This window comes from Neophocaena asiaeorientalis, unplaced genomic scaffold, assembly GCF_003031525.2.
Source record: "Neophocaena asiaeorientalis asiaeorientalis breed wild unplaced genomic scaffold, Neophocaena_asiaeorientalis_V1.1 scaffold70, whole genome shotgun sequence".
Lineage (NCBI taxonomy): Eukaryota > Metazoa > Chordata > Mammalia > Artiodactyla > Phocoenidae > Neophocaena > Neophocaena asiaeorientalis.
In genome coordinates, this window is record NW_020175410.1 from 12,769,942 (window position 1) to 12,795,719 (window position 25,778).

The window sequence follows — 25,778 nt, forward strand, 5'->3', positions numbered from 1 at the left end:
GCTCGAGACCCCCGTCTTCCTCACTTATTCACTGTGCTCACTCCCGGTAGGCTACTGTGCCCACCAGCAGCCCCTACATGAAGGGCGCTGTTCCCCCCAATCCAGCCTGCGCTTTCAGCCCCAGGCAGCTGCCCAAGTCTGACCGCTCTACCAGCACTTTCCGGACCCCCATGGCCCCTCTTCTTACCTCCGGACTCCCAGCTCCTTCTCTTGCTTCCTCTCAGGACCCCAGTTCCTAGCCAACCGTTTTCCCACCGATCTCTATCCCACTTTCATCACCGCGCCCACTAGGGACCCTCTCTCCACAGGCTCCCAGGTGGTGCTGTCCCCCGAGCAGTGGTTGAAGGAGCCAGGGTGGCACGATCTCTAGGGGTAGGTTCTTTGGGAAACTCACCCCTCCGGAATTTGCATCCTCTGGGGAGGGGGACAAGGTTCCCAGAAAGCTATCTCCGGGGACGGACGAATACCCCAGCCCAGACTGTTGGGTCTCCCCACCCATTCTCCCCCTCCCCAGAGTCTAACGGGTCCCTCTCCTGCTTCCCGTGTTTACGCCGCGTTTTACTCTCGGGGGCTCGTGGGGTGAGCCCCAGCCGGCACTCGAGCAAGGCAGCCGCGGCGGGCGCAGCCCCACTCGCGGTACAGGGCGAGAGGGGCTGGTGCGGAGGCGCTCAGAGCTCTCCTGCTTCCCCTCCCTCTCCAGGGACAGGAGCGGGCTGACGGGGGCGGGGGGCTGGCGCTCATCAATTCCGCTGCCACCTCCTCTGCTGCCTGGGGGGTGGAGAGGGGGGTGTGGATGGGGGCGGGGTAGGGCGGGGGAGCGGACGAGGATAAGACTTAAGTCGGGAGAAGTTTGCGCACAGCGCACAGCTGGGAAGGAAGGCGCCGGGAAGGTGAGCCTCCTGGACTTTGGGGAGGTTGGAATCAAGCATGGGGATAAAGCAGATGCCTTTTAGCTTATAACACAAGCTGAGGTTAGGTATAAACTATCACTTAAGGCAGAATTAAAGTGTCAGGAAATCAGGAGGGGGGCAGGAGAAGGAACGCTCCGGACTAACGGAGTTTTCTCTCCACTAGAACGGCCAGTCCCCCAGACACTGGGTGGGCTGCGCCGCGCCGCTCGCGGACCTTCCTGGGTTGGAGAGGTGCGCACACTCCGCACCTCACCCAGCGGCTGCCATCTCCTACTCAGGAGATGCGCACTGGAGCCTGAGTTCCTGAGTCTTTGGAGCCACCACCTGCGAATGCCCTTCGCTTCTACTGAGCCATGTCGGGCAGCCCAGTGAGATTACTCCAGGTAAGGAGGGTCTCGGAATGAGTGGGACTTAAAGCTTTGGGATGTTCTCCGGGATGGTTAACAGTGGAGATGCACCAGATATCTTGTTTTTTGATTGCAAAACTGCAGTTTGATTGTAATGTTTGAGGTTCTGATTAGGGTCAGCTTAGTCGCAGACGTCTCACCTTACCCTTGATTATAGGAAAGCCAACTGTCCTGGGGGGGTGCTGAAACTTAGGGTTTCATACTGAAGAGTCCTGGGATTTTGTGTGAGTTTTACTATGCTGTTAATATCAATGTTCCCACAAAAGTTTTATTCTCCAACTTACTGGGTATGGAAATTACGGGGCTGAAAGTTGTGGATTTTTTCCAAAAGGTGTTTATTAACTAACAAACAGATAATATCGGCGTCTATGTGATGTGTCATTGTTGTTCTTGATATTGGAAATGAATACAGTGGTGAATGGAGTTGCTTGTTAAGTCATGTTTTACAGAGAATTATTTTCCAACAATCATTTATGCATAGCAGCCATTCTTCACACCTATTAGGAAAAACATGTTGTGTGCATAGTTTCCAAAAGGGTACTCTTTTTTCATGATGTTCTTTCCAAGCCTGGGTGAAAGACATCAAGAAAAGCTCTAACATATTAGTTCTTCTTCCCAAAACATTCATTTTCCTTGAGGTCCAAGGAAATCCATTCAAAGTAAAAAATCAACAATCCAATTAGATTTTTTAACCCATTATTCAGGCTTTATTTTGCAGATCTACTTAAGAAAAGCTCTGTATGAAAGCTTGAACCTAATATTACATAGTACATGCAAGACTAGAAGGTAGGGTTCTACTGCCGATCTTCAGGAGACCCTGACGGCCATAGTTAACCTGAACCAAAGCATCTTTTCAAGGCTATTTGTTAAAATTATTGGGTGATTGAAAGTGAAATGTTCAAAATAAACCAAAGTGTGACCATGTGGTTTCTGAAACTAATCTTTAAATAGCAGAGTGTCCAAGTTTGAGTGTGTCTTAAATGGTAATAGAAAAGCAAATAGTTCATACATTTGGGCAACCTTGACTTACCCTTAGAGACAAAGTAAGAATGCTTTTAGTGTTGTGGGATTTATAAAGTATCATTTGTAGTAGTATATTGCTAGCCTACTATGTGACCAGTTGGAGCCCAGCTTTAAAAAGTCAAAATTGCTGGTTTTCTACACTAGCATTATGAGAGGATCTAAGGTGATTAGATTTGCAAAACATCTTTGCAGTTTGTCAGTATTCTCAGTGGGCACTCATTTCTACTCAATATTTTAACATAGCTCAAAACCTCCATCAGCCGGGGTTTGCTTTGTTTCCATGCCTCTAATCTACAGTTAATTTCAGAAACTATAGCCACAAGAATAATAGTAAGTCATTGTCAAATACTCTAAGATTATTTATTGACCACAGAAACATACTCAATATAGTAAACATGAAATTCTTATTATAACTTATTCATAGGAACACATAAATAATCTTAGAGTTGTATTGTTTCATGATGCTTGGAGTTGAAGAAAACTCTGTGCTTGGTGAACTTCTCAGATTCTTTCAATGTTGACATGAATGAAGATATTATCTACTGTTGGTTTTTATTAGAGTAAAAATGAAATGGAAATAAGAGACTGGTGATATTTTCAATGATAACCTAAGCCAGTGTTCTCAACTCGGGCTGCAAATTAGAATCAATGGGAGAGCTTTAAAAAAAAAAAAAGGATGCCCAGACCCTACCCCAAACCAATTAAATCAGGTTATCTGAGGAAGGGGTTTACATTTTGATGCTTTTTTATGTGATTGTAATGTGCAGCCATGTTGGGAACCACTGACCGAGGTGATTCCTGTCAGGTTTGGTAGAGTCAGTTAATGTTGGAGGGTGTTGGAACATAAATACCGTATGTTCTATTGTCGGTCTAATTTTTTTTAATATTTATAACTTGATATCCCAATTAGAAGAAAGAGATCTTTTTTTCCTTGATGGTAGATGTTTAAACCATAACCGTTTCCGGTAAAAACATTTTTTTTTCTAAAAAACAAGCTATTGAGTTTGAAGCTTATCTGACTGTCCAGAAAATGGTTTAGTAAATTAAATCTAGTTTTAAGAGCTGTTGAAAACAATGTTTTATGAAACACAGAATTTAGTCTCATTTTACTAATACCTACATGATGTGTAATGTGCAAATATATACCCTTTTGAAGGGAGAGAAGAAGAAAATACAACTATGCTCCTCGGCACACCAAATAACATATCCTGGGTGCCGACTATGTTCTAGTATTCTCACATAAATTATTTTCTTTAAAGCTTACAGTAGCCTTGTGAGGTACTAGCTTTTATTCTGATTTTACATATGAGGAAATTAAGGACCCATTAGGTTAATGAATTTGCTCAAAGCTGCAAATTGAGTAAATCTAATATGTATTTGAACCCTGGTCTTCTTATTCTAAGTTCAATGCTCTAATAAAATATGTTTTATATACATACATTATATATATATATATATATATATACACATACATATTTAATTTAAAGACTGCATTTTTCACAAAACAGTATTAAGAGTACGGCTTGATTCTGACACGGCTCTGCTTGGGTTTCATGCCCGACTCTATAACCTTCTAAGAAGCTGTATGGTTTTGGGCAAGTAATCTAACCTCTGAATGTCTTAATTTCCTTTATAAAATGGGGTTTTTCTAATGAGAATTAATGAATTAATAATTGTAAATCACTTTGGGTAGGTTCCTGGTGCAGAGTAGGTTCTATGTAAGTGTTATATTTTTTAAATGTCATTTATTCAAAAAATATTTTTGATTATTTGTGATATGCCAAGCATTGCATTAAGCCTGAAGATACACAGACAAATAAGATGTGTCCCTATCCTCAAGGAATTGGTCAATAGAGAATCACCAATACATAAGTAATATTCCACTCAGTTATGAGATTTTATTCAATATTAATTATAATTAGAAGCATTATTTTGTGTGACAACTATGTGCTTTTCAATGTTAGTATGATCTTCCAGAGGTCTATATGAGTATTACAAAATCAAACCAAGTGATAATATTTTGTGTTGTCACCATGGTATTGTTTTCAATTCTATCAAAACACAGAAAATAATATTAACATATGTTTCTGGCTTCACTTTATGAGTTTAAAAAACTGGTAATATGGAAAGGTTTTAGGTCTTTAAATATTTATTTTAGAAGTAAAGAATTGAGAGGGGAAGAATTGATAGAAAATGTCATCAGAATCTATTCCTCAATATTCATAAGTGCAATTTTCTTGAATTGTTTTTCCAAAAAGTGTGTTGTCTGATTGGAGTGTAGTTTAGTTTAGGTTGTTTTTGTTAAGAAAAAAATTTTAGGGTAGGAAGAGTGGCTCAAAGCGTACAGTTAAAGGTCTCTAATACGGGCCGGCTGGGCCAGACATTGGAGCTGGCTGTACTTCTCCCACTGTGCCTGCAGCTGCGTGCCACTGACCTGTACTGCACGATACCCCAGGGTACCTCTGGATACCTGAGGTATAAGATTATGTCTTTGTTCAAATGAAAAGCCACTCTTTATTAAAAGTAGCGTATGAATTGGTATTCTTTGTAAAGGAATAACAACAATACGCTAAACCCAAGGAGCTATTTCTCAAAGAAATTAAGTACCTGGCTCCATGAAATATTTTCTGCTTTTGTAATCAATACGTAACCATTCTATTTCATTAAAATTTCTATTTGAAAATGTATATCTTTTTTCTCTGTTATTAAGTCTCAAGGCTACTCCCAATTTTTCCCATGGATGCTGCATTTTATTCTTCCTAGTTTCACTGCCACCCCTCTCGTTTAAGCTTGCATTACCTTTAACAAAATGCTTAAATATTCTCCTAATATTTAGCCACATTTAGTCTCTCTGTGATGCATTCAGTGTTACACAACACCGTCAGACTAAGCTCCCATTTTGTCACTCTCAACTCATAATTATTCAGTGATTGCCCCACTCGTCAGCCTAGCATTGAAGAGGTTTCATGATGTAATCTCATTTTATCTTTCCTATCCAAGTCAAGTAGAAAACCGCAACAGCTCCCTAATTCCAGTTCTGAAGCCATAGTGATGCCACAAAAATTGACTCCAGTCCATCCTTCATTTTCAGCCCTTATGCCAACAGCTTGTTTATATTCCATTGCCTCAGAATTGGGGTATGTTGGGGGAGAACTCTTTACATCAGTGGTTCAGTTGCAGAGCTGCTTTGCTTTGGTTTTGATTTCTTTCTGCAGCTCCATTCACAGACCCTGCCTTTTATTTATCTGGTAGTTCAGAATTTGGCATTTCAAATCTTACCTTCCTCTGTCCCTCAGAATGTATTCATCATTCCCCGGTAACACATCTAACAAATTATCATCCTTATAGTTTCGTTCATATTTAAAAACTCAGTAAATATTTACTAAATGCCTGTTGCATCCGAGTCAGGGCATATTGTGACAAAGCCTAGTTCCTGGCTTCATGGGCATGGGAGAAGACAGACAAACCAACAGACAATTACAAACCCGTGTGGTAAGTACTCCAGTAGAGAAATGCCATGAGCGCTTTGGAAGCAGGGAGGAACAGCACCGAGCTGGACATCAAGGAAGCTTTCTGAGGGAGGTGACCCTAAAGGGGACATGATTCAGCATTTAAATGACAAAACAGAATTAACCAGATAAGGAGGGGAAGAGATGAGTTGTGTTAGAGGCAGGATACCAGACTCTAAAAAAGCCCTGGAGGCTTGAAACAACATGGTGATTTGGGGGAAGCCTCAGGTATCCAGAGGTACCCTGGAGGTACCATACGACGCAGGGCAACAGCATGGAGCTGAAGGCACAGAAGCAGACAGCACCAATGAGATATAGTCTTGCCGAGCCAGCCCCATATTAGAGCAATGAGGCTTCCTTTTAATTTGTATCCATCCACCTTTCATTCTAATATACTTCCTATCTTTCAACCAGACTGATCTACCAGAATGGCGGATCTGATTAAAAGTTCCCTATTTTAACTCTTTCAAGGACCCCCATTGTCCTCATGATGACATGCAAACTCTTTAGCACAGCCGGCCAGCACGAAAGCCTCTCTGTGACCTGTACCTTGCTGACCTCGCCAGGACCAACCAAAATACTTTATTGCAGTAACAGAGAGGAGAAACAATTAGTGACCTTGGTGGAGATAGAAAAGGAAAAAAGAAAAATCAAAACAGGAGATTATAGGGGTATGTAGGGGTAATTGGTGAATGATTGAAATTTGAAGTGGGATAAATGAGGGAAATGGACGATTGCGTGATCAATTCCAAGGTTCTTTCACAGATAATAGGAGAGATGGATGTCATTCACATAGAACAAGTAATATTTCAGGGACGGAAGATAAAGAATTTAATTTGGAACGTGACGCATTTGGCTTAAACAGGTGGCAATGTCCAGTAGAAGTAGATACTGAAATTTCCATCTCAAGAGAGAATTCTGGGGCTTCCCTGGTGGCTCAGTGGTTAAGAATCCGCCTGCTAATGCAGGGGACACGGGTTCAAGCCCTGGTCTGGGAAGATCCCACATGCCACGGAGCAACTAAGCTCGTGCGCTACAACTACTGAGCCTGTGCTCTAGAGCTTGCGAGCCACAACTACTGAAGCCCGTGCATCTAGAGCCTATGCTCCTCAACAAGAGAAGCCACTGCAATGAGAGGCCCGCACACCTCAACTAAGGGTAGCCCCCGCTCGCCACTAGAGAAAGCCTGCACGCAGCAACAAAGACCCAACACAGCCATAAATAAATAGAGAATTCTGTACTAGAGGTATAGATTTGGGAGACGTAAGTATATCTATTTCAGCTGGTGGAATAGGAATGGAGGATATAACCTACAGAGAAGAAAAAAAGAAAAATGAAGGAAAAAAAAACAGGCAGACAATTAAAAAGCAAAACATCTAAGATGGAACCTTCAGGAAAACCAATTTTTTTTTAAGGGACAGCAGAAAATGAGCCTGCAAAAAAGACTGAGATGGAAGGCTAGATGAAAGGAAAAACACGAGAGAAAGCTGTATTATGGAAGCCAGGGAGCAGAAAGTGGGCACCCAAACAGAATGTTGCAAGCAAATCAAATGGGGTAAGGATGGAGAGATCGCAGCAGGATCTAACTAAGAGCAAGAAATGAGGAAATGGAAGCCCTGAGTTTACAATAATTTCAGTTTGATATGCACTCCTTACTTTATCTCCCCTTTTTGAATTCCTACAGTCCCCTCTAGTTTAACTTAAATGCTGCTTCTTTTTTTTAGTCTTGCATGTGGCCAATTCCCCCACTCCCAAGCAAGGTGTAATATCACATCCTGTTATCTAATTCCTTAGGGCTTCTAGAGGTACCATGCGTGCACACTTGTGTATATGTGCCTCTGTATGTATAAAGTATTCTTCCCTTTTGTCATTCATTCATTTAAATAAACTCTTAATCTCTTTATTATATTAGTGTATTGGGAAGAATATGAGTTTTATAATCCCCTTCCTCAGGGATTACAATCTAGAAATCCCAGTCTTTCAGCATCCAAATGTTTCCCAGAATATTTGTGAACTCAAAAGTTGCACAGGTGAATATACCAATTTTGGATCACAAATTATACCATTTTATATTTGTCTTATGGCATTTTATTCTCCCTTTTCTGTGTGGATTTCTGTTTTTTTCTTATTTCCCTCCTAGATTAAAAAGGACAGAGTCACATATTAATCCCATATCCAGCACACATAAGAGACCTTCTCTTCTCTTTGTGAAATGGGTTAAATTTACCTAAACGTGGTCATAAATGTGGTGCTTTTTTTTCCCTGAAATTATTTTTGTCACATTGAGGCTTAGAGTTTTCCTCCTTTGTGGTATCAGCTCGATATTGCTCCAGAGATTTTAGCCCCTTCTCTCTCAAATCAGTAATCTATTCACATCTTGAACCTTCTTACACCCACACTCTTGTTTCCAGATTGAGTCAGTGTTGACTTGAAGAGCCAACTCTGTTTTTTTATTCCAGCATTTAAAGCAGAGCTTATATATTCAGAACATAGCATTTTGTTTAGGCATGCAGAACCGTTTCCCTCCGGCCTCTTTACACTTTCTTAATCACAAAGTATATACCTCTACTTCTCCCCTGCCTCTTGCACTAAGCTGAAGCTACTTAAGTAGTATTTATTTTCTGTAGGAAGGAAAAAAACAGGACTTTCCTTATCATATTCCCACTATGGACCGGAGTCCTGGAAGCGGTTAATTCTAAATTGTTTGAATAACTGATCATCAGCAAGTTAATACCTTTTAGACTTTAGGAATATAAATAAAAGAATAACAAAACAGCTGCAACTCATTGAACGCCTACTGTGCTAGATACAGTGATGTGCAGTCATTCTCATGACAGTCCTGTGGAATATTATCAATCCCATTCCATAGGTGAGGAAGCAGAGATGCAGAAAGCTGACGCAGCTCACCAAGGTTCACGTATCTCGGAAGCGGCAGAGCTGGAACTCAAACCTGTTTGCCTAATGCCAAAAGATTAGGCTTATTCCACGACTGCAGTCAAATGACATTTTGATGATGACTTAGAAATCTTTCTATTATAATTGTGTATATTAATTGTCTTGAATGATCAGAGCCTTTAATGACGGACGGAATCAGGAGCCCCTCTCCATGGACATTTAAGTCAGTCTCTCCAGAGGTGTTAAGCTCAGCTTTCCCGCCCACTGAGGCTGCAGGAACAGTGGGTCTCCCCGTAACCAAAGCCCAGCAATTTCGAATAGCTTGCAATACTCCAGGTTCATGCAATTATGTCAAGTGGACATTCTAGGTAGCTACATACATAAGCAGGAATTTCCTGCACAGCAGTGAAAACGTGACATGTGACATAGTTCTTCTAGGATTTTAGGCTTTCATGTCTGACCCAAATCTATTTCTATTAACTAAACAAATGAGTTTATTGTAAACAAATGTGAATTTGGTGTCAGCCAACTCTGAAAGCTATATTTATCCTTTCCTGGAGCCCAGAAGTAACAGCACTTATCCCAGGACTAGACTAGGAAAAAATTATCACTTTGATAATAATAATTTTTAAAGGAAAGCTCTGCCATTTTAGGAAATTTCCTCTCTAGTGTTTTCATAAAGTCAACTTGGGCAACAAGGGAAGAAAGGACAGGCTAAGTGCTCTGGTGCCAAATTTAAATTTCAAATTGACTCGACTCATACATTAGTTAACCCAAACTTCAGCATAATTACTTGTTGCTAACCTTAAGTCTGACAGACAGAATTCTTGAAAGCGTGAGGCTGTAGAAAATGTTGGCGTTTACGGACATTGAGATGGGGTCTCTTTAGCCCAAGATTCAAAGAAGTTCATGGCACAGAGAGCAAAATAATGCAAATTGCTTTAGCACCTCATTCCCTGGGCCCACTACAGGGCTAAAAGGTCAGGACAATATTAGAACACTTTTTCATTCCTAACATCCTATAGACTGCAAAGATGGCATTAAAGCAAAATCCCAGCAAAGTGGTGAGCGATCATTGCTGCTCGAGGGCCAATTCAGGAAAAACAAGAATTTACTGGGTTGCTTTTTTCCCACTCAAAATGAAAATAATTTTATTGCATCCAATGAGGAAAATGTATATTCTTGCAATTTAGATATATCATTTGAGTGAATAGAAAGTCAATGAGAAACTTGGCATTTCTTCTTAGCTACTAAAATGTTAATAATTCGGGCATATTTGAGTAGTAGCAACTTGGAGTCAGCAAATATCAGCACTGGAAGTTGTCTCATTGAGCTGCATTTTAATTTGTTAAAGAGGCATTCCTAGTATTTGAGGAATGCCATACATTTTCTCGGTAACTAATATTTTATCCTTATTTTTGATCTGGAGTCGAATGCTTTTATTAAAGAGCAGACTGAGGCAGAGATGACACATTTCCCCACCAGTAGGTGACAGTGCTGCCATGAAAACTCCAGCCTTCTGACTCCAAGTCCAGTGCTCTCCCTGAAGAGTCTGCAAAGTTGCAGGGAGTTGTGGGCATTTGCAGACAAATATTTGCCCAAATGTACTTACAGATGACCGCATGGAGAGTCAAACACATAATGGCCCTGGATATTGCATAAGAGGCCGAGCCTGTCTCTGGAGCCCCCTCCCTTCTCTTAGTTTCCCAAGCACCTACTACGCATAGTCTTCCCCTTTATTCCAGAAAGCCTGCTCTCCTAAGAAAAAGCCCCACAGCTTGAGTCTTTCCACAATCTCCCCATCAACTCCCTTTTGCCCCTGCCCCAAATCAATTGCTTTTCTTTTACCCTATTCCTACAAACCCTGCTGTCTGCAGATAATATAGTAGTAGAATAAACCTTTACTCTCTTCAAGAAAAAAAAAATTGCATTATCAATGATTCAGGAGGCGATTCTTGAACCTGGTATTTCCTAATGTGTGTTATTTGACCAAATCAAGTTGGATCTTTATTACCAAACTTGAAGCTCTGTCCTACACGTAAGCATATTAAAAGCTGTGAAGTCCATTTTGCTGCATATCCACCACAGGCAATGTAGCCCAATCACTGCCATCCCTTGCTAGGACCCCTCCAGTGGCCTCCTGGCTGGCCTGCTCACTAGCCCTTGCACCCCTCCCCTACACATTCTCTGCTCAGCACCCAAAATAAATTCCTAAAATGTAAATCAGAGTAGGGTTCCCCTCTGTTCACAACCATTTAAGGGCTTTCAACCACACCTGCACCCTCGCTCCCACACTCTTCCCCATGGCCTCCTGGTCCTCTGTGCCCTAGCCATCACGGCCTTATTGCTCCTGTGCCATCTATACCTGGACCATTCAGTCCACCGCACTGATCTGGATCCATTCGCTGGAGCACATCTTGTGTTTTGTCTCCGCACTCCCTTCACAGGAGCTCTTCCTTCCATCTGGGATGCTCTTTCACTCATTTTCACATGTCTAGCTGCTTGTCTTACGTCAGACCTTAGCTTAAACTGTCACTACCTCAAAGAGGTCCGCTACAGTCAATCACACTTCCTAAAGTATGTGTTGCCCTGTTAATCTCTCTCTTTCTCTCAGCTCCTTGAATATTTCCTTCCTAATAGTACAGTTTGTAATCATTTTATTTTTTTTTTTCTGTTTCTTTTCTGTCACATGCATTAGAATATAAAGCCCATTAGGTCTGTCCTGTTGACTCTTCATTTCCAGCACTTGATTAATATCTATTTAACAAATGAAGGTATATATTCATTTAATCTTGTCCTCACAGCATTTCTCAGTTTACATAGCCACAAGACCCTTTTGTGATACACCAATTCTTAATATCCTGCTGAAAATCTTTGGGAAATCTGCCTTTTCTGAAATTTAAGATAATATCAGGAAATTTAAGTACTGATGCAAGTGTGGCTTGGGGCAGGTGGGCCTTTTTGGTCATCTTCGAATCTCCACTTAGATGCAGCTTTCACATATCTGATTCACAGCAAAGTATAATTTTTAGTTTTCAAGAAAACATGTATTAAAAACTTTCAAAAAACTTGGATATAAAATAGATTTATTGAAATATTTCAATAATGATAGTATTATCTGACACTTACATAGCACTTACTATGAGCCAGTAATGTTCTAAGCCTTTTATAGATATTAATACATTTAATCTTCACAGCGACACTCTCAGGTAGGTACAGTTATCCCCTTTGCACAATGAGGAAACTGAAGCACAGAGAGGTAAGTGACTTATGGAAGAATGCACAGCCAACCCAGGACAGATTTGGAAATGAAACCAAGGAGGTGTGGCTCCAGAGAGTAAGTAAATCCTAAAAGAGAAATGTGCTTCTTGTACATTTATGTTAAAAGGTTAACAGCCAAAGTTATGTTATCATGATGTAAAATGTCAACACAACATTGTAAAACAACTATACTTCAATAAAATAAACTTAATACATAAATAACTAAATGATGTAAAATGTCTTTCACTTTTGCACTTTTTCCAACAGCGGGTCCATGGATTTCTCTCTTTTTCTTAGAAAATTAAAGAAATTAAATAGTGGTTTTCCTTGTCTGTTCTGAATCTTAATCTCTACTTGCTGTCAAAGGCTACACCCCTGCTGATAGTATTCCACTCTGCCCTGTGGTTTACAAGAAGGGGAAATTGTGCTTTGCCAAGTTGACATCTCATTCATAAAAAGCAGAGTCAAATGCAAAAACTTAATCTGTTTTATTATTGTAAAAGTTCAATTTCTACTAAAAAAAAAAAAAGCAAAACACAGCTCTTCACAAAACATGGTTTTAAATAGAATTTCAAAACTATATCTTGATTACTTACATGAAAGTTAGTCAGAAACCCATGATATATATGGTTTTAACTATGTGGAGAAAAAAAAAGTGCTCTAAAAATGGCAAGTACAAATACACTGAATTTTAATTAGCCTAAAAATGGTCAAGTTTCCTACTCACTCACTTGGAGATGATAAACTTTCCAAGATCTATTTTGGAGCATGGCAACTCTTTTCCATGTGTTCTAAATGGTCTTATTTCCCTATGAGGTGACTGCATTGGCACTCTGTGTACTTCTGCAGGCGTGTGGGGCAGGGGATGGGGGCCTTCCGATACCCAAAGGAAAATCTGTGTGTACTTCCATGTTCAAGCTGCTCAGCCTTTTGCAAGTGATTTTCATTTACCACCTCGGATATGTTTTTAACTTATTTACCATAATCTGAAGTTATTTTCCTTTCTAATATTAATTTTAACTCTTTTATTTACTGGTTTTAAATTTTTCATGCATCCTCTTGTGTGATGTATTTGAGTCTGAAGCTTTTTTTCCCTCTACTGTTATGGCTCATTTTAAGAATAATGAACGAAAGAATGGAAAACGTGTTTCAGGGCTATTTCACAGAATATTGATCTAGAATCAGTTAGGCTTTACATTAGATTATCCAATTTCCCTGTGAATCAGGTCATTTTTCCAGTAGTAGGTTATCATTTTAGAGGCAAGGGAAATGAATACACCAGAAAGTAAGAAGGTTTTATCCTCCAAAGTTGTATAAAGTGTAATCAAATTCATGGAGAAAAAAAATATGTATACAGCACAAGGAAAAACGGTTTTATTTTATTTCAATCTAGTTGGAAAAGAAAATCTACTCTTAACATTTCTTCTGTCAATTTGATATGATGCTACATTCTAAGTACTCAAGAAGAAAAGGGCTCAGGATGGTCTTTGCCCTTTATCAATCTCGAAATATTACAGAATAATATTTCTATAACCCTCAATAATACAAAATATCCTCTTAGGACGGAAAAGAAATCACTTGATTTTTAACACAGAAACTTATCTTGAATGCTTTTGAAGATTGATCAGTGTCTCTAGCAGAAGAGGAATGCTTATCATTCTATTCTGTTTAGGTAACGTTCAGATAGATAAATTAGTCTAATCAATTTAGCAGAAGCCCAAAGTTTCATAAATGTTGCCTTATAGAATTCATTTAGACCCAGCCTAAATTTTTCTCTGCAAGAAAGCCAAAGAACAGTCTGGTTTACAAACTAAGGAAGGTTATGCTTCAGAGCAGATTGACTCTGGCGATAGCATGTGGGACCTGGAAAGGTGAGAAAGAACCTTTCTTTGATACTTCTCTGTTGATTTAACAGTCAGATTTTTCCAAACCCCCTTTTGTTTTCTATTTCCAGTCTGTAACACCTCTTAGCATAACAAGGACAATACATTTGAGCCCTTCTTTATATTTATTTAAATACCCAGCTAAATGATTTAGAAGAAAAGTTTTAATAACACCAGGTTTTGTCAATAAAAGTCTCTCACCATCAATTTTACATATATGTGCCCATTCCCAGACCTCATTCAGATTCTTAAGTCCCAGTTATGTTCAAGTTAGTCCATGATCTACTTGTGTGTTTGATGAATTTTCAAACAAACATAATACCTCCCTATCATGCTCCCTCTTCTTCTCAGTCACTTGTAAGTCTTCTAAAACAAACTTCTAGCTTTTCCCCACTCCTTAGCACACATGTTCTTAGAGATAATTAGAGCAGATCTTAGAGGTCCTAATCCAACTCCTTCATCGTACAGATAAAGAAATAAAAGAGATATAACTTCTCCAGTATCACATAGATATTTCCCCCTATCCCCTCAGTCAGATGTTTTGGGGGAACAGGAGAGAATAGCTATTCTAGTTCCATATCATGGTGCATTGGACAATTTTAGATTTGAATAGAGAGGTATATATTAGAAAGAAAATAGGACATTCTTCATCAAGGAGTCCAGATCATAGCAATATACACTGAATTTATTCCTCCTGTTGATGTCATCACTGTCCAGAATCTTCAGCTGCCAGACTCCACCCCACATTAAAGAAAAGAAGGTGTTGGGATCCAGACATAACCCCCATGGTAACTAGCCGGCAGAAATGTGAGCGATAGATGACACCTTGGGTGGACTCCCTGAGTTATCCAGGCTGATGGACATGAAAATAGAGACTTAGGAGAGAAAACAAGCTTGTCTGGTCTTACCATTACTCGTTTCCAAGCTGGAGATTTTTTTTTTTTAAAGTCTCTGTCTTTTTTTCTTTCCTCTTCACAATACTTTTAAGCTGAGCTCCAAAATAGGTATTGCTGAATGTGTTTTCAGGTAATCATGAATGTGTTTTGCTTTTACGATTTCTCAGTGTGCTTGTTTAAATAACATTCAAAACTTTCCCAAGGCAGTTTGCTTTCAGGTGCATTCAGGACCTTAAGGGACAAATAGATGGAACAGATAAGTTTTTAGGCACATGATAGAGGGATTGGCTGGGACAGACTTTAAAGTACTACACCAAAGAGGGGCTTGGAGAAGCCAAGGGCCATCTGCCGACTGTGAATGCACTAGGGGAGTACAGAGGGGAAATATCACAAAAAATAATAATGACTACCACATCATAGGCTTCTGATCAGTGTCATTCTATGTACAAATACACATGATCTCATTTAGGCTCCACAGCAAATGAGCTCAGCTCAGCTCAAATGAGCACAGCTCCCTGCAAGCTAGCTATTTTTATTTCCATTTTACAGATGGGACCTGAAAATCAAAGAAGCTAAATAAATGGACAATAATAAGAAATAAGAACAAGTTATTAATAATAATATGTTCATAATAAATTAATTTAAAAACTAACATTTTTTAAGGTTTATTATGCTGGTTCTTAAATGAATTATCCCATTTAATTCTCATAATAATTACAAGCATTATTGTTATACTCATTTTACCTCCAGGGAACGGTGAAGCTTAGAGACTTAGAGAAAGATGATGTAACTAGAAGCAGAGGCAGGATTTAAACGTAAACAGCCTAACTACAGAACCCACGGTCGTAGCACGCTGTCCTGTGCTACAAAAAGCAGAACATGCTTTCTCACCCAGGTCTGTTTGCTGCTCAGTCATGATTTTTCAGGGTCCCACATGACCTTTAAAATAGTAGTTCTCAAATCTCATCTGATGACCCATGCGGATCCATGATGAGATTTCACTGTCTGGCCCCAAAATTAAAATATCAAGAGTTTGTCCTACCACTAAGTGTATTCACTTTAAAGCACTACACTTTGTTCTGAGATATATTCTTCCCTTTCTGGAGCAAAAATATCCATTCTTTTTATCTAATGATGATAACTTATGAGAGGTTGTTAAAAATACTCTTTACTTAAAAATTATGAATTTGTCAACCCTGTGCCCCTTACCTCACATTGGGGACAATAACAGAGGAGTTGTACTTATTCATAAAATTTAAAAATCAAGGCTCTCCTAATAAAAAGAAATAGAATGCTGCTAGGAAATGAAGAGTGGTACAGAAAGCAAACTGCAAAACTTCCCAAGATTAACCCTTATACTAGTAAGTAACACTTTATAGTTTTTAAAGAATTTTCAAGGAAGCAGGTTATACTTGAAAGAAATTCCTATCAGTGAATAAATATATTTTTATGGTATAGCACTCTTAATATACAAAACACATAAGCTTTGGTTGAGTAGAGCACACATCGTCTAGGAAGTACTTTCACATTTAGTGTCTCATTTGATCCCCGCCCAACACTCCCTGAGGCAGTGCATACTTTAAAGGATGCAACAGGATGTACTGCTTATTAGTATTGTTTGGCCTCTCTTAGCCTCAGTTTCCTTTAAAGAAGGAATTATTTATATCTTAAAGGATTATTTCATGGATTTAACTTAAAGTAGGAAAAGTGCCAAGCATGATACAGGATAAACAGCAGTCAGTAACTGCTATCTATTTTATAATTATGATCCTCATTTTACAGAAGAGAAAACTATAACTCAGATGAAAACATAAGCTAAAGTAGCCCATTTAGTTAAGTAGTAGAGTTGGGGCTTGAGCCTAGCTCTATTCACATCCCAAAGCTTCTCTTGGTTACCCCTCACCCACAATTTTATGTGAATCCCAAACCTTCTTTTTACTATCGCACACCACAATTCCAGTAATGGTGAAAACCTGAGAAATCCCATTGATTTGAATATGCCTCCATCATTCTGTAGATGTATGTTTTAGATGATGCTGTCCATATGGGCACAACACATAAACTTCTTAGTAGGAAAATCAGATGAAATTAAAATGATTACTTTTATATATATATCAATCCAATAAAAATAACATTAAAACAAATACAAGTGGGAATGGAAACTGGAAAGATCACCAGAGGATACGAAAAGTAACATCTTGTAGTGCATAAAGGAGGCAGTGCTGAAGGTCATCAGTTTAATGGGAAGATAAAATCTGAAAGTGGAGTGGACCCATGATTTTTATATCTATAAAAAAGACCTCATTGTGTGACTGGTACATACTAGCAGATATGTTTTTCTAAATTTCAGACACTGAGAGTCAGTGTATTGTTTGTTTTTATTTAAATTGCCTGAAGAGCAACTTCATCTCCCTAGAATAGAGGGTGGCTTTAATTGCCAATGGAAGATTAGAAAAAGTCAGCATTTCACTGATTCCTTAGGCAAAAGCTTTGTTTTCATCATAATTCTAAAGAATAAGAAGTTTCTGTCTTTTTAAAGAGAAAGGAGAAGTATGACATATTTCAGTCCTCAGAGCAAGCAAATGAGGAAGGAAAGCCAATTCCTTTTCTTTTCTTTCTGAGGGGTTTTCTCTTAATATAGCACACTCTAATTGAGTTCCATCTCTTGTTTTGAGCTCATTAGTGATCTGGATCTTAAGTAGCTGCTTCTAATATATTCAGACCCAAGTGTATACTGAATACACACTGTGTTGTGAGAATAAATATCTTGAACTTAAAGAATTTAACAGTTATTAATTAAGTTTCATGTCTTCCTCTGATTTAGGGTGTAGTTTTGCAGGAGAGATCTTGTCACATGGTCTGTCAGCCACCAGACAGGGAAGATAACAAGGCTGGACCTCCAAAGGGAAGTTAAGAGTTGTCCAAGAGACAGGGACACCAGTGAGAGGATGACAAAGAGAGAGAATGTTTGAGAATCGCAATTTCTGCACTGATTACGAAAATGGCTTGAAAATATTTATATTCAAAGATCAACGTATTTCTTTAAAGATTAACTTTGCTCCATTAAAAGTTATGAGTAGAAATATTCAAAATGTTTTTTTCAAGTACCCAAGCATCTTGGCCAGAAACTCTCCACCACACCTAAAAGTGAGAAGGTGAAGGAGTCACAGCATTTAGCTTTGGGCCTTGCAGATTTATTTCAGGTAATAAAAAACATTTTAGATGAAATAATCGACTTGACTTATAATACCAATAAATCATTTTGCTAGGCCACAAAAGAGCAAAGGCCTTGGTACATAACCCATCAGAGTGTGGAAGGTATTTCTTTTCATTTGTTTGTTTCTATTCTCATCACTGTTTTTAAACTTTTTTTTTTTTTTTTTGTAGTGAGAGTTCTGACGATCCACTTTATTAGCAAATTTCAAGTATACAAGTGTACAAGACAGTATTTTTAAACTGTAGCCACCATGCTGTATGCTGGAAGGCTCTTCTTAATAGACAAGCTATAGAAAACCAGATCAGCCCAATTGTGCTGGACAGCAATCATAAGAAATGATTTGTTGTCTTGGAGGGGGTGGGTAAGGGAACAGAAAAGTTTTAGATTAGTGTGTGAGACTCTTGCTAAGAGGTACTGCAGAAACTTGCCTAACTTGCCTACCCATTTTTAAAGTTACCATTTGCTACCAGTCTTACCATATTTTCTCAAATAATTTTCTCAACTACTCTTTTATATTCATGACATGGAAGTTGATGCTAGGGACAAGGATTTTATTAGTTATGTTTTTTAACCTCCCATGTTCTCTCCTTACTGCACTGAAGTGTTAGTTCTCACACTTCAGCCAGCAACAGAATCATTTGGAGGGCTTATTAAAACAGATTTCTGACCCCACCCCAGGGTTTCTGATTCAGTCTAAGGTGGGGCTCAATCATTTGCATTTCTATTAAGTTCCCAGGTGATGCTGATGCTAATGGTCAAGCTATCAAGCTCACAAATACCTCCCAGGTATCCATTCAACACGCTCTCTTCCCTAGCCCTTCCATAGTTCAAGGGCTTTCAGTTTGACTACTTCGTGCCCAATACCATCTTGCCTTATATTTGCCCCAGCATTTTCTTGGCCACTGTCAACAGAGAACCAACGATAATGTGATTGCATTTTAAGTGAAGGATTCCAGACGCTATACTTCCTCACTGCCCATGTTTCTAATGTTTTCTTTCCTTCCAATACTTCCAGTACTTTCCAGTATTTCTAAATTCATATCAAAAAGAGCTGGGTGAATAGGAAGAATGGGTTTTTTTTTCATTTATTTTTCTTTATTCCAGTTAAGTGTTGATTAATATAATGAAAAGAATTGCCTTTATTTAAAAGATAACAAGATGTGAAATCTGCTCTCCCCTCTCAACATCTCTACTGAGTCTAAGAGATACAGAAAAAAACTGAAGCTCTATTTATTTTAAATGACATTCTTCTAGCCCACTAAAGGTGAAAGTTCCAGGAAGTAGCCATTTTTTCTTCCTAAAACAAATGGCAGAATAAATAATGTCCTTTAAATAGTACAAATAAATAAACAGTTGTCAGACCTTGGTATATAAAGAAATAAAGATCCCTACCAATGTGACAGCTTTTAAAACTACTACTGCTGTTATGATAATTATATGAAAGGCAGAAATTGCTTTATTTCTCTCTAAAAACTGGATATAGGGCATTAGTTACAAGGGTGTTTTTATTTTTGCTTTATGTTGTTTTCTATATTTGTTTAACAATAAAAAAATTTTAAGAAAAAGAAAAAATATGGATGTAAAAGAGACTGCTAGATTTAAGTTTGTTTATTCAAGCCACATTATTGAGTGCCTACTCTGGACTAGGCATTGCTTTAGGCAATTGAAATACAGCAATAAAAGACAGACAAGGCCATGCTTCCCGGGAAGCGTTCTAATGCAGAAGATAGGTGATAAACAAATAATATAACCAAAAGATTAAAAGGAGTCAGGGTCTCACCTTATCATAGGTCAAAATATGCCATGAAATTGAAATAGCTAAAATACCATGGTATTGACACAGAAAAAGATAAATAGATGAATGGAACTAAATAAAGAGGCCAGAAACACCTTGGAATTTAGCAGATGATAGCATTAGCATTTCAAATCAGTGGTGAAATGATGAGAAATTCAAAATGCATGTCTGCACTGTACCATACTCGTAAACAAATACTGTTGTATTTCAGGTCTAAGTGTAAAAATTAAAAGTGTAAATGTACTAGAAGGAATAGAAGAGAATATATTTGTTACAATCTAGGTGTTGTAATTCTAAGCTTAATACAAAACCCCAAAGCCCCCCAAAAAGGTGGAGAAATGAAAGATTTGACTATGTATAAATGGAGAATTTCTATAAAGTAATAATTTCTGAAAATAAAATTATAAGTCAACCAACAACATGAAAAAAGTATTTGTAACATATAGAATAATGTTTATTGAACACATACTCTATACCAAGCATCATCCTAAAAGTTAACAAACATTGTGTTATTTTTAAGACTCAAAAAAATCCTACCAGGTATGTAGTTTTATTATCGTCATTTCTTATCTAAACAGTCTGAGGATTGGAGACTTAAGTAAAATGTAAAGTCATCTAGCAAGAAACAGGCAAAACTGGGATTTAAACTCAGATCTCTCTGACTCCAGAGTTTGAGTTACTAAACACTGAAATACAAAGAGCTCCTACAAATACAAAAGAAAAAAAATAGTCCAATTTTTAAAAAATGAGTAAAGATTATAAATCCATGGAAGATGAACCACATGACCAAGGTCATTATAATAAGGCATTTAGCCTCACTAACAATCAAGGAAAAGCAGGTGATTTAGTATTACTAAATTACAAAATTACAAATGCTGATATGCTTTGGCCTAGCATTTCTATTTATTATCTACCCTAGAGAAATGAGGGTCTTTCTGTATATATCCTTCAGTACCTCTATAATATTCCTTGCAATATTATTTGTAATTCTTCAAAGATGGAGAATCACTCCCTAAACACCAATCAATAGGGGAATAGTTAAATGTATTATGACATACCTGTGTTGTGCAATACAAAAAGCCATTAGAACAGAATGAAGTAGATCTGTATGTACTGGCATGGAAAAACGTTCGTATACTAAGAGAAAAGAAAGTTTCAGGGGAATATATTTAGATAGATAAGTAGATCCTGTTTTGTAAAATTGTATGTTCTACACACATCTTTGTGCACATGAAAATATCTAGAATGGTAAACCTCAAATTGTTAATGGTTTCCACTTTTGAGCAGTTGTATTGGAGAAGTGGGATGAATATGAAGGAGAACTTTAACTTATATAATATAAAATAAAGTAAAAAAAGTTCCCTTCAGTTTAGGTTTAGTGATTAAAAATATGTATTTTGTTAAAAGCAATAAGAAAAAAATGCAGTGGCAAATATTTTAAAAACAAATTTTAATTAAAAACTAGAGAACATATTGAAGATATCCATGTCAAACAGCATACACCATTTTTTCCTGAACACAATCTGTGAATGCAAGGAAAATGCCCATGTTCATTTCTGAACTGTTTGCAGGATGTAGTATTTGGTTAAGGTAAGCCACGCAGGGTGAAATATCTGTTCCAAGCATTTGGCCATCTGAGTTACTCACCTCTGTATTAACAGATTAATTTTATTCTTGTCGCAGTTGGTGAAAAGGACCTCAGTGGATATGGGATATTTTAATTAGATTTAAAATTGAGCAGAAATATTCATTCATAAATGTGATAAACCTCCTCTGTCTACCAATCAAAAGATGTGATTTCAGATGAGATTTAGCTTGATGTTTCTATCTGTTTTAATAAACCTACAATAAGCTCAGTGCTGTTGCTTGACCTGTTTCACTTTGATATAGTCATTAACCTGCATCAATAAACTGTTTAACAAGTTTTGAATTCAATGTGTCCCCTTTGATAAATGTCTATCCCTTCAAAATAACTTGAAAGGAGACATCACTCTAAACGCTTGCATTTAATCTGCTCTGCAAGTGATTTTTTGCTGTTTAGACCACTGTCATATTTATTTGGGGCTACCAGCCTTAGTCCCATCCCAGCTTTTCCAAATGATGACCCCAGGAGTATGCAGGCCTGTCATTTCTTCTTCACAACCAGTTTGAGAATAATGAGCAAATCTTTCTCTAGCCCACGCATAGCCCCTAAGGGCCCTGAGTTAACTGTGCCTGCACTGCTCTGGAGCACAGAGGGCATGGGGCATTGCTGGAGCCTGATCAAAACAAAATCCCCTCTGACTATCAAGTTCCTGACCTTCTATTCATCTAGAAGTTTCTCCAGCAATTGACGCTTGAATAGTAGTATTGACGCTTGAATAGTAGTTCTGTTTGACATTCTCTGTCATCTGGGTGGGACCTGCCTGCATTGAAGTTCCCACTGGCCCTTGGACCCTAGGGAGATGGGACCTGGCAGTTATCTCATAACCACAAGGACCCTCAGTGTAGTAGTTAAGTACAGAGACTCTGGAGTCAGAGATTCTAAGATCAGGTCCTGGCCTTGCTGGTTACTGGCAACATGGCCTGGGGCAAACAATTTAACCTTGCAATGCCTCATTTTTCTCATCCATTCAAGAGGAATATTAGTTCCTACCCATCAGAGTTATTGTGTCAATAAAGATTGAATGAGTAAGGCTCTTGGCACAGTACCTGGTACAGAATAAGTGCTCAAATATTAATGACATTATGTCCTTTATAAAATGACATGTACTTATGTATGGCCTGGCAGTTGGACCCTCCACTATCTCTGACTTCAGAATTCTGCATTTATCTTATCTCTGCAGCTGAGACGTCCCTTTGAAACATAGTGCTTAGAAATAGACTAGAAATAGCCTGCTGCTACTTGGTTGTAAACTTTCTGCTCTTCCCAACAGACTATTGCTGGACTCTGTATCCTTATAGTTTTCCTAGGTCCCTCATTCCCTCTAGGTTTAGCTTTCTTGTTCTAAGAAAAGGCTGGTAATAAATATCAATCCCTTTTCCGAAACAAATTATGACAGGGTCATCTTTAATTTAGGTCACTTGTGCTGTCTAACTTCTGTCTCCTTTGATCTCTTTGCATGTAGATTTCCTTTCTTTCAGGAAAGTTTGCATTTCTAAGATGGTTCTTAATCTGTAAGGAATAGGAAAAATCTCTTCTAGCAAGTGTTGAAAACTTTCTTGCTGACTGCTAAAAAATGAAATATCATGAAAAATAAATACATACACTGTCAAACAGATGACTTATAATAGAAATGGTACCTCTAACAAAGCACATTTTATATACCAATTTTCATGATGGTTATTAATAATGCACATCTCTTCATATGAAAAACTAAACAGATAAAACCAAAATCTTGTGGCAATTTACAAAGGCCACCATGAAAATATCACACTGAAGCAAAAAGTGGAGTGGATGTGTCAATCTGAGGTTTATCCATTGATCATGACAGGTTTCACAGTTAAAGTTTAAATTCTAATGTCTTGAACAAATTAACAAAAGCAGAAATGGCAAATAAGTTTCTTCTCACTTGTCTACTCCAGAGCCCTGTGTTGAGAAGGATGCTGACATCACATCTAGGCACAGCAGCATTGGGTGCCATGCTAGAAGATTAATATCTGTCATGGCTACAGGAGTGGGAAGTCATGGGATTTGTACCACGTAGTCGCCATCCCTGCTTGTTTTGGGATTACACATACATTCCCGTTGTGTAGTCAAAGTAGGGTGTGTATTTTGTAGAAAGGGAGAGTGCACCGACACTTGAGGAAGGGGGCATGCAGGGATTATTTTGAACCAGGCACTGTATCAGAGCACATGCACTCACTCAGTGAATCACTATAATAACACCAAAAAGTACGTACTATTATTAACCACACTTTACAAATGGGCAGATTGAGGTACAGAAAAACATCAGTAACTGCCCAAGGTGATACAGCTAATAATGAGTAAAGCCCATTGGCAGAGCTGTCAGGAAGTCTGGTTCCACACTCTGCGTCCTTACCACTGTACTAATATGCCTCCAAAGTTTTTTGTGCAAAAAACAATAGAGAGTAAATGTTCATGAATATCTTTCTACAGCATGAATTTTGTAAACCTAGAACTATGGAATCTTAGTGTGAGAAGGGATCTTGCTGGTTATCTGGACCAAACTTCCACCTGTTAAAGGATCCAGTCCCTAATACCCAGTCCCATCTTAGTATCTCCAGGTTCTCACCTTATTGAACAGCTCTGAAAACTCTTTGATATATACTTCCCTATGAGTCACACCTTTGATCCTACATGTGTCCTTTATGGAGCGAACAAACCATTCTATACCCTCTTCCACAAGATGGCAACATTTTGTCAGTGAAGTCTTAACCACCATGGCTGAAATTTGATAAGCAAGGAGGCAGCAGATTTTAAAAACAATCCATAGTTGAGTGAAAGACCATTTTCTCTTAAAACTTTCCCCTTCTAAACCAACCCTGTGCATTTGAAAGAAGAAGGTGGTTAGGGGTTCATATTCCCATTCGCTAGCTAAAAATGATATATACTTTTGCCATTATCATAGAAACAGATTCCCTGTTTATCCCACCCAATGAGGAAGAACTGCTTTGTTTTTTTCCCAAGGGTTGTCAGACATATTCTACTGAAGATGGTCCACCATGTCTAATGGGCAAAAGTAATCCCTTTTTTATGGGGGCAGGTACTACTTAGAGAAGAGGGAAGCTCTACTTGAGCATTTCTTCTTATGATGTCCCTCAATTGCTTGTTGCTTGAGATTCATAAATTCTCTTTGATATAATAATCTATAAATGGGCTACACTTCATATATGAAGATAGTGCTAATCATCAAAGATTAACTTTGAAATTAATCTAGTTATGTCCTCCAGAGAGGATAGAAGTAGACCAAAGAGAGATAATTACAGAGATGTGGTTTAATATAAAAGTTTAATATCAAACCTGATTCACCCATACTTCAGGTCATGGAAATGACTTTCTAAAGATGGGGCTGAATAAAATATGGACAATCAATTAATTCACAAAGGTCAAGCTTTGACCTTGGTTTAGTTGAAGTCATGTGCATATATGCCCATCAATATGCATACCAGTGGAGCTGAATCTTATTTTTTACATTATTTTTAAAGTTTTGAAACAGTGCAGTCTTGGAAAGGGCATAACATAAACAGTCAGAACACCTGGGTTCCAGCTCTAGCTCTGCAGAAGGTTTTGTGACTTTTTTTGAGATTATATTTTACTAAGCACCAGTTAGTCTTTGAGAAATCGAGCTGGGTATTTTATTTTAATGTTTATTTAATCTTCATAGCCACTTTCTAAGTTAGATCATACATTTTCCTTGTACAGATGAAGAACTTAAAACTCTGAGAAGCTAATTAACAATGGCCAAGATCACTTAGCTGGTAAATGACAAAGCTAGGGTTTGATACAACCTTTTCTCTGCCTTAAACTGTTTCCATCACTTAACCTCCTGAGTTTGTTTACTTCTTTGTAGAAGTGAGGTCTACCTGCTCTCCATGTACTTTGAACTTTGACATTCTTTGACTTTGGTATAAATATTTAAATGTAATGTCCTGTTCTATTATTATAATAATAATATTATTATTTTCCATTTCACTGCTGGCCAGGCTTTTTCTTAATTTGAATTATCTATATTGAACATTTATTTCAGTTGGATTTACCAAATTATGTAATTTCTACTTGGGTTGGCTTCATACATCATGATTTAGTCTTACATGTGTTATATCTGTAAAGTTAAATATTACATAATTTGAGTCTTACAGTTCGAAGTTACAGGTTCCCCTTGTTGAAAGTAGACGTACTGGCACGTTCTGTCCACTCCATCCAGAAGATGCCCCCCACAAGGATGGTCCTCTTGTTTGTTTTCTCAAAGGGTAGGGGGATAAAAGCCCCTACGGGGCTTCCCTGGTGGCGCAGTGGTTGAGAGTCCGCCTGCCGATGG

The 25,778-nt window shown here is 38.2% G+C and overlaps 1 protein-coding gene across 2 annotated transcripts in view; it reads left to right on the top strand.

Moving 5' to 3' along the window:
• Window positions 1-864: 864 nt before the first annotated feature.
• CALCR (calcitonin receptor) overlaps window positions 865-25,778 on the top strand; it is a 144,884-nt gene continuing 119,970 nt past the window's right edge. Inside the window, exons 1-2 of one of the 2 annotated variants that reach the window (XM_024767084.1) lie at window positions 865-890; window positions 1,075-1,294. In XM_024767084.1, the coding sequence (XP_024622852.1) occupies window positions 1,265-1,294 (30 nt within the window). In that variant the 5' untranslated portion in view covers window positions 865-890; window positions 1,075-1,264. The remainder of the gene's footprint in view (window positions 891-1,074; window positions 1,295-25,778) is intronic. The other variant, XM_024767083.1, reaches the window with a different exon arrangement.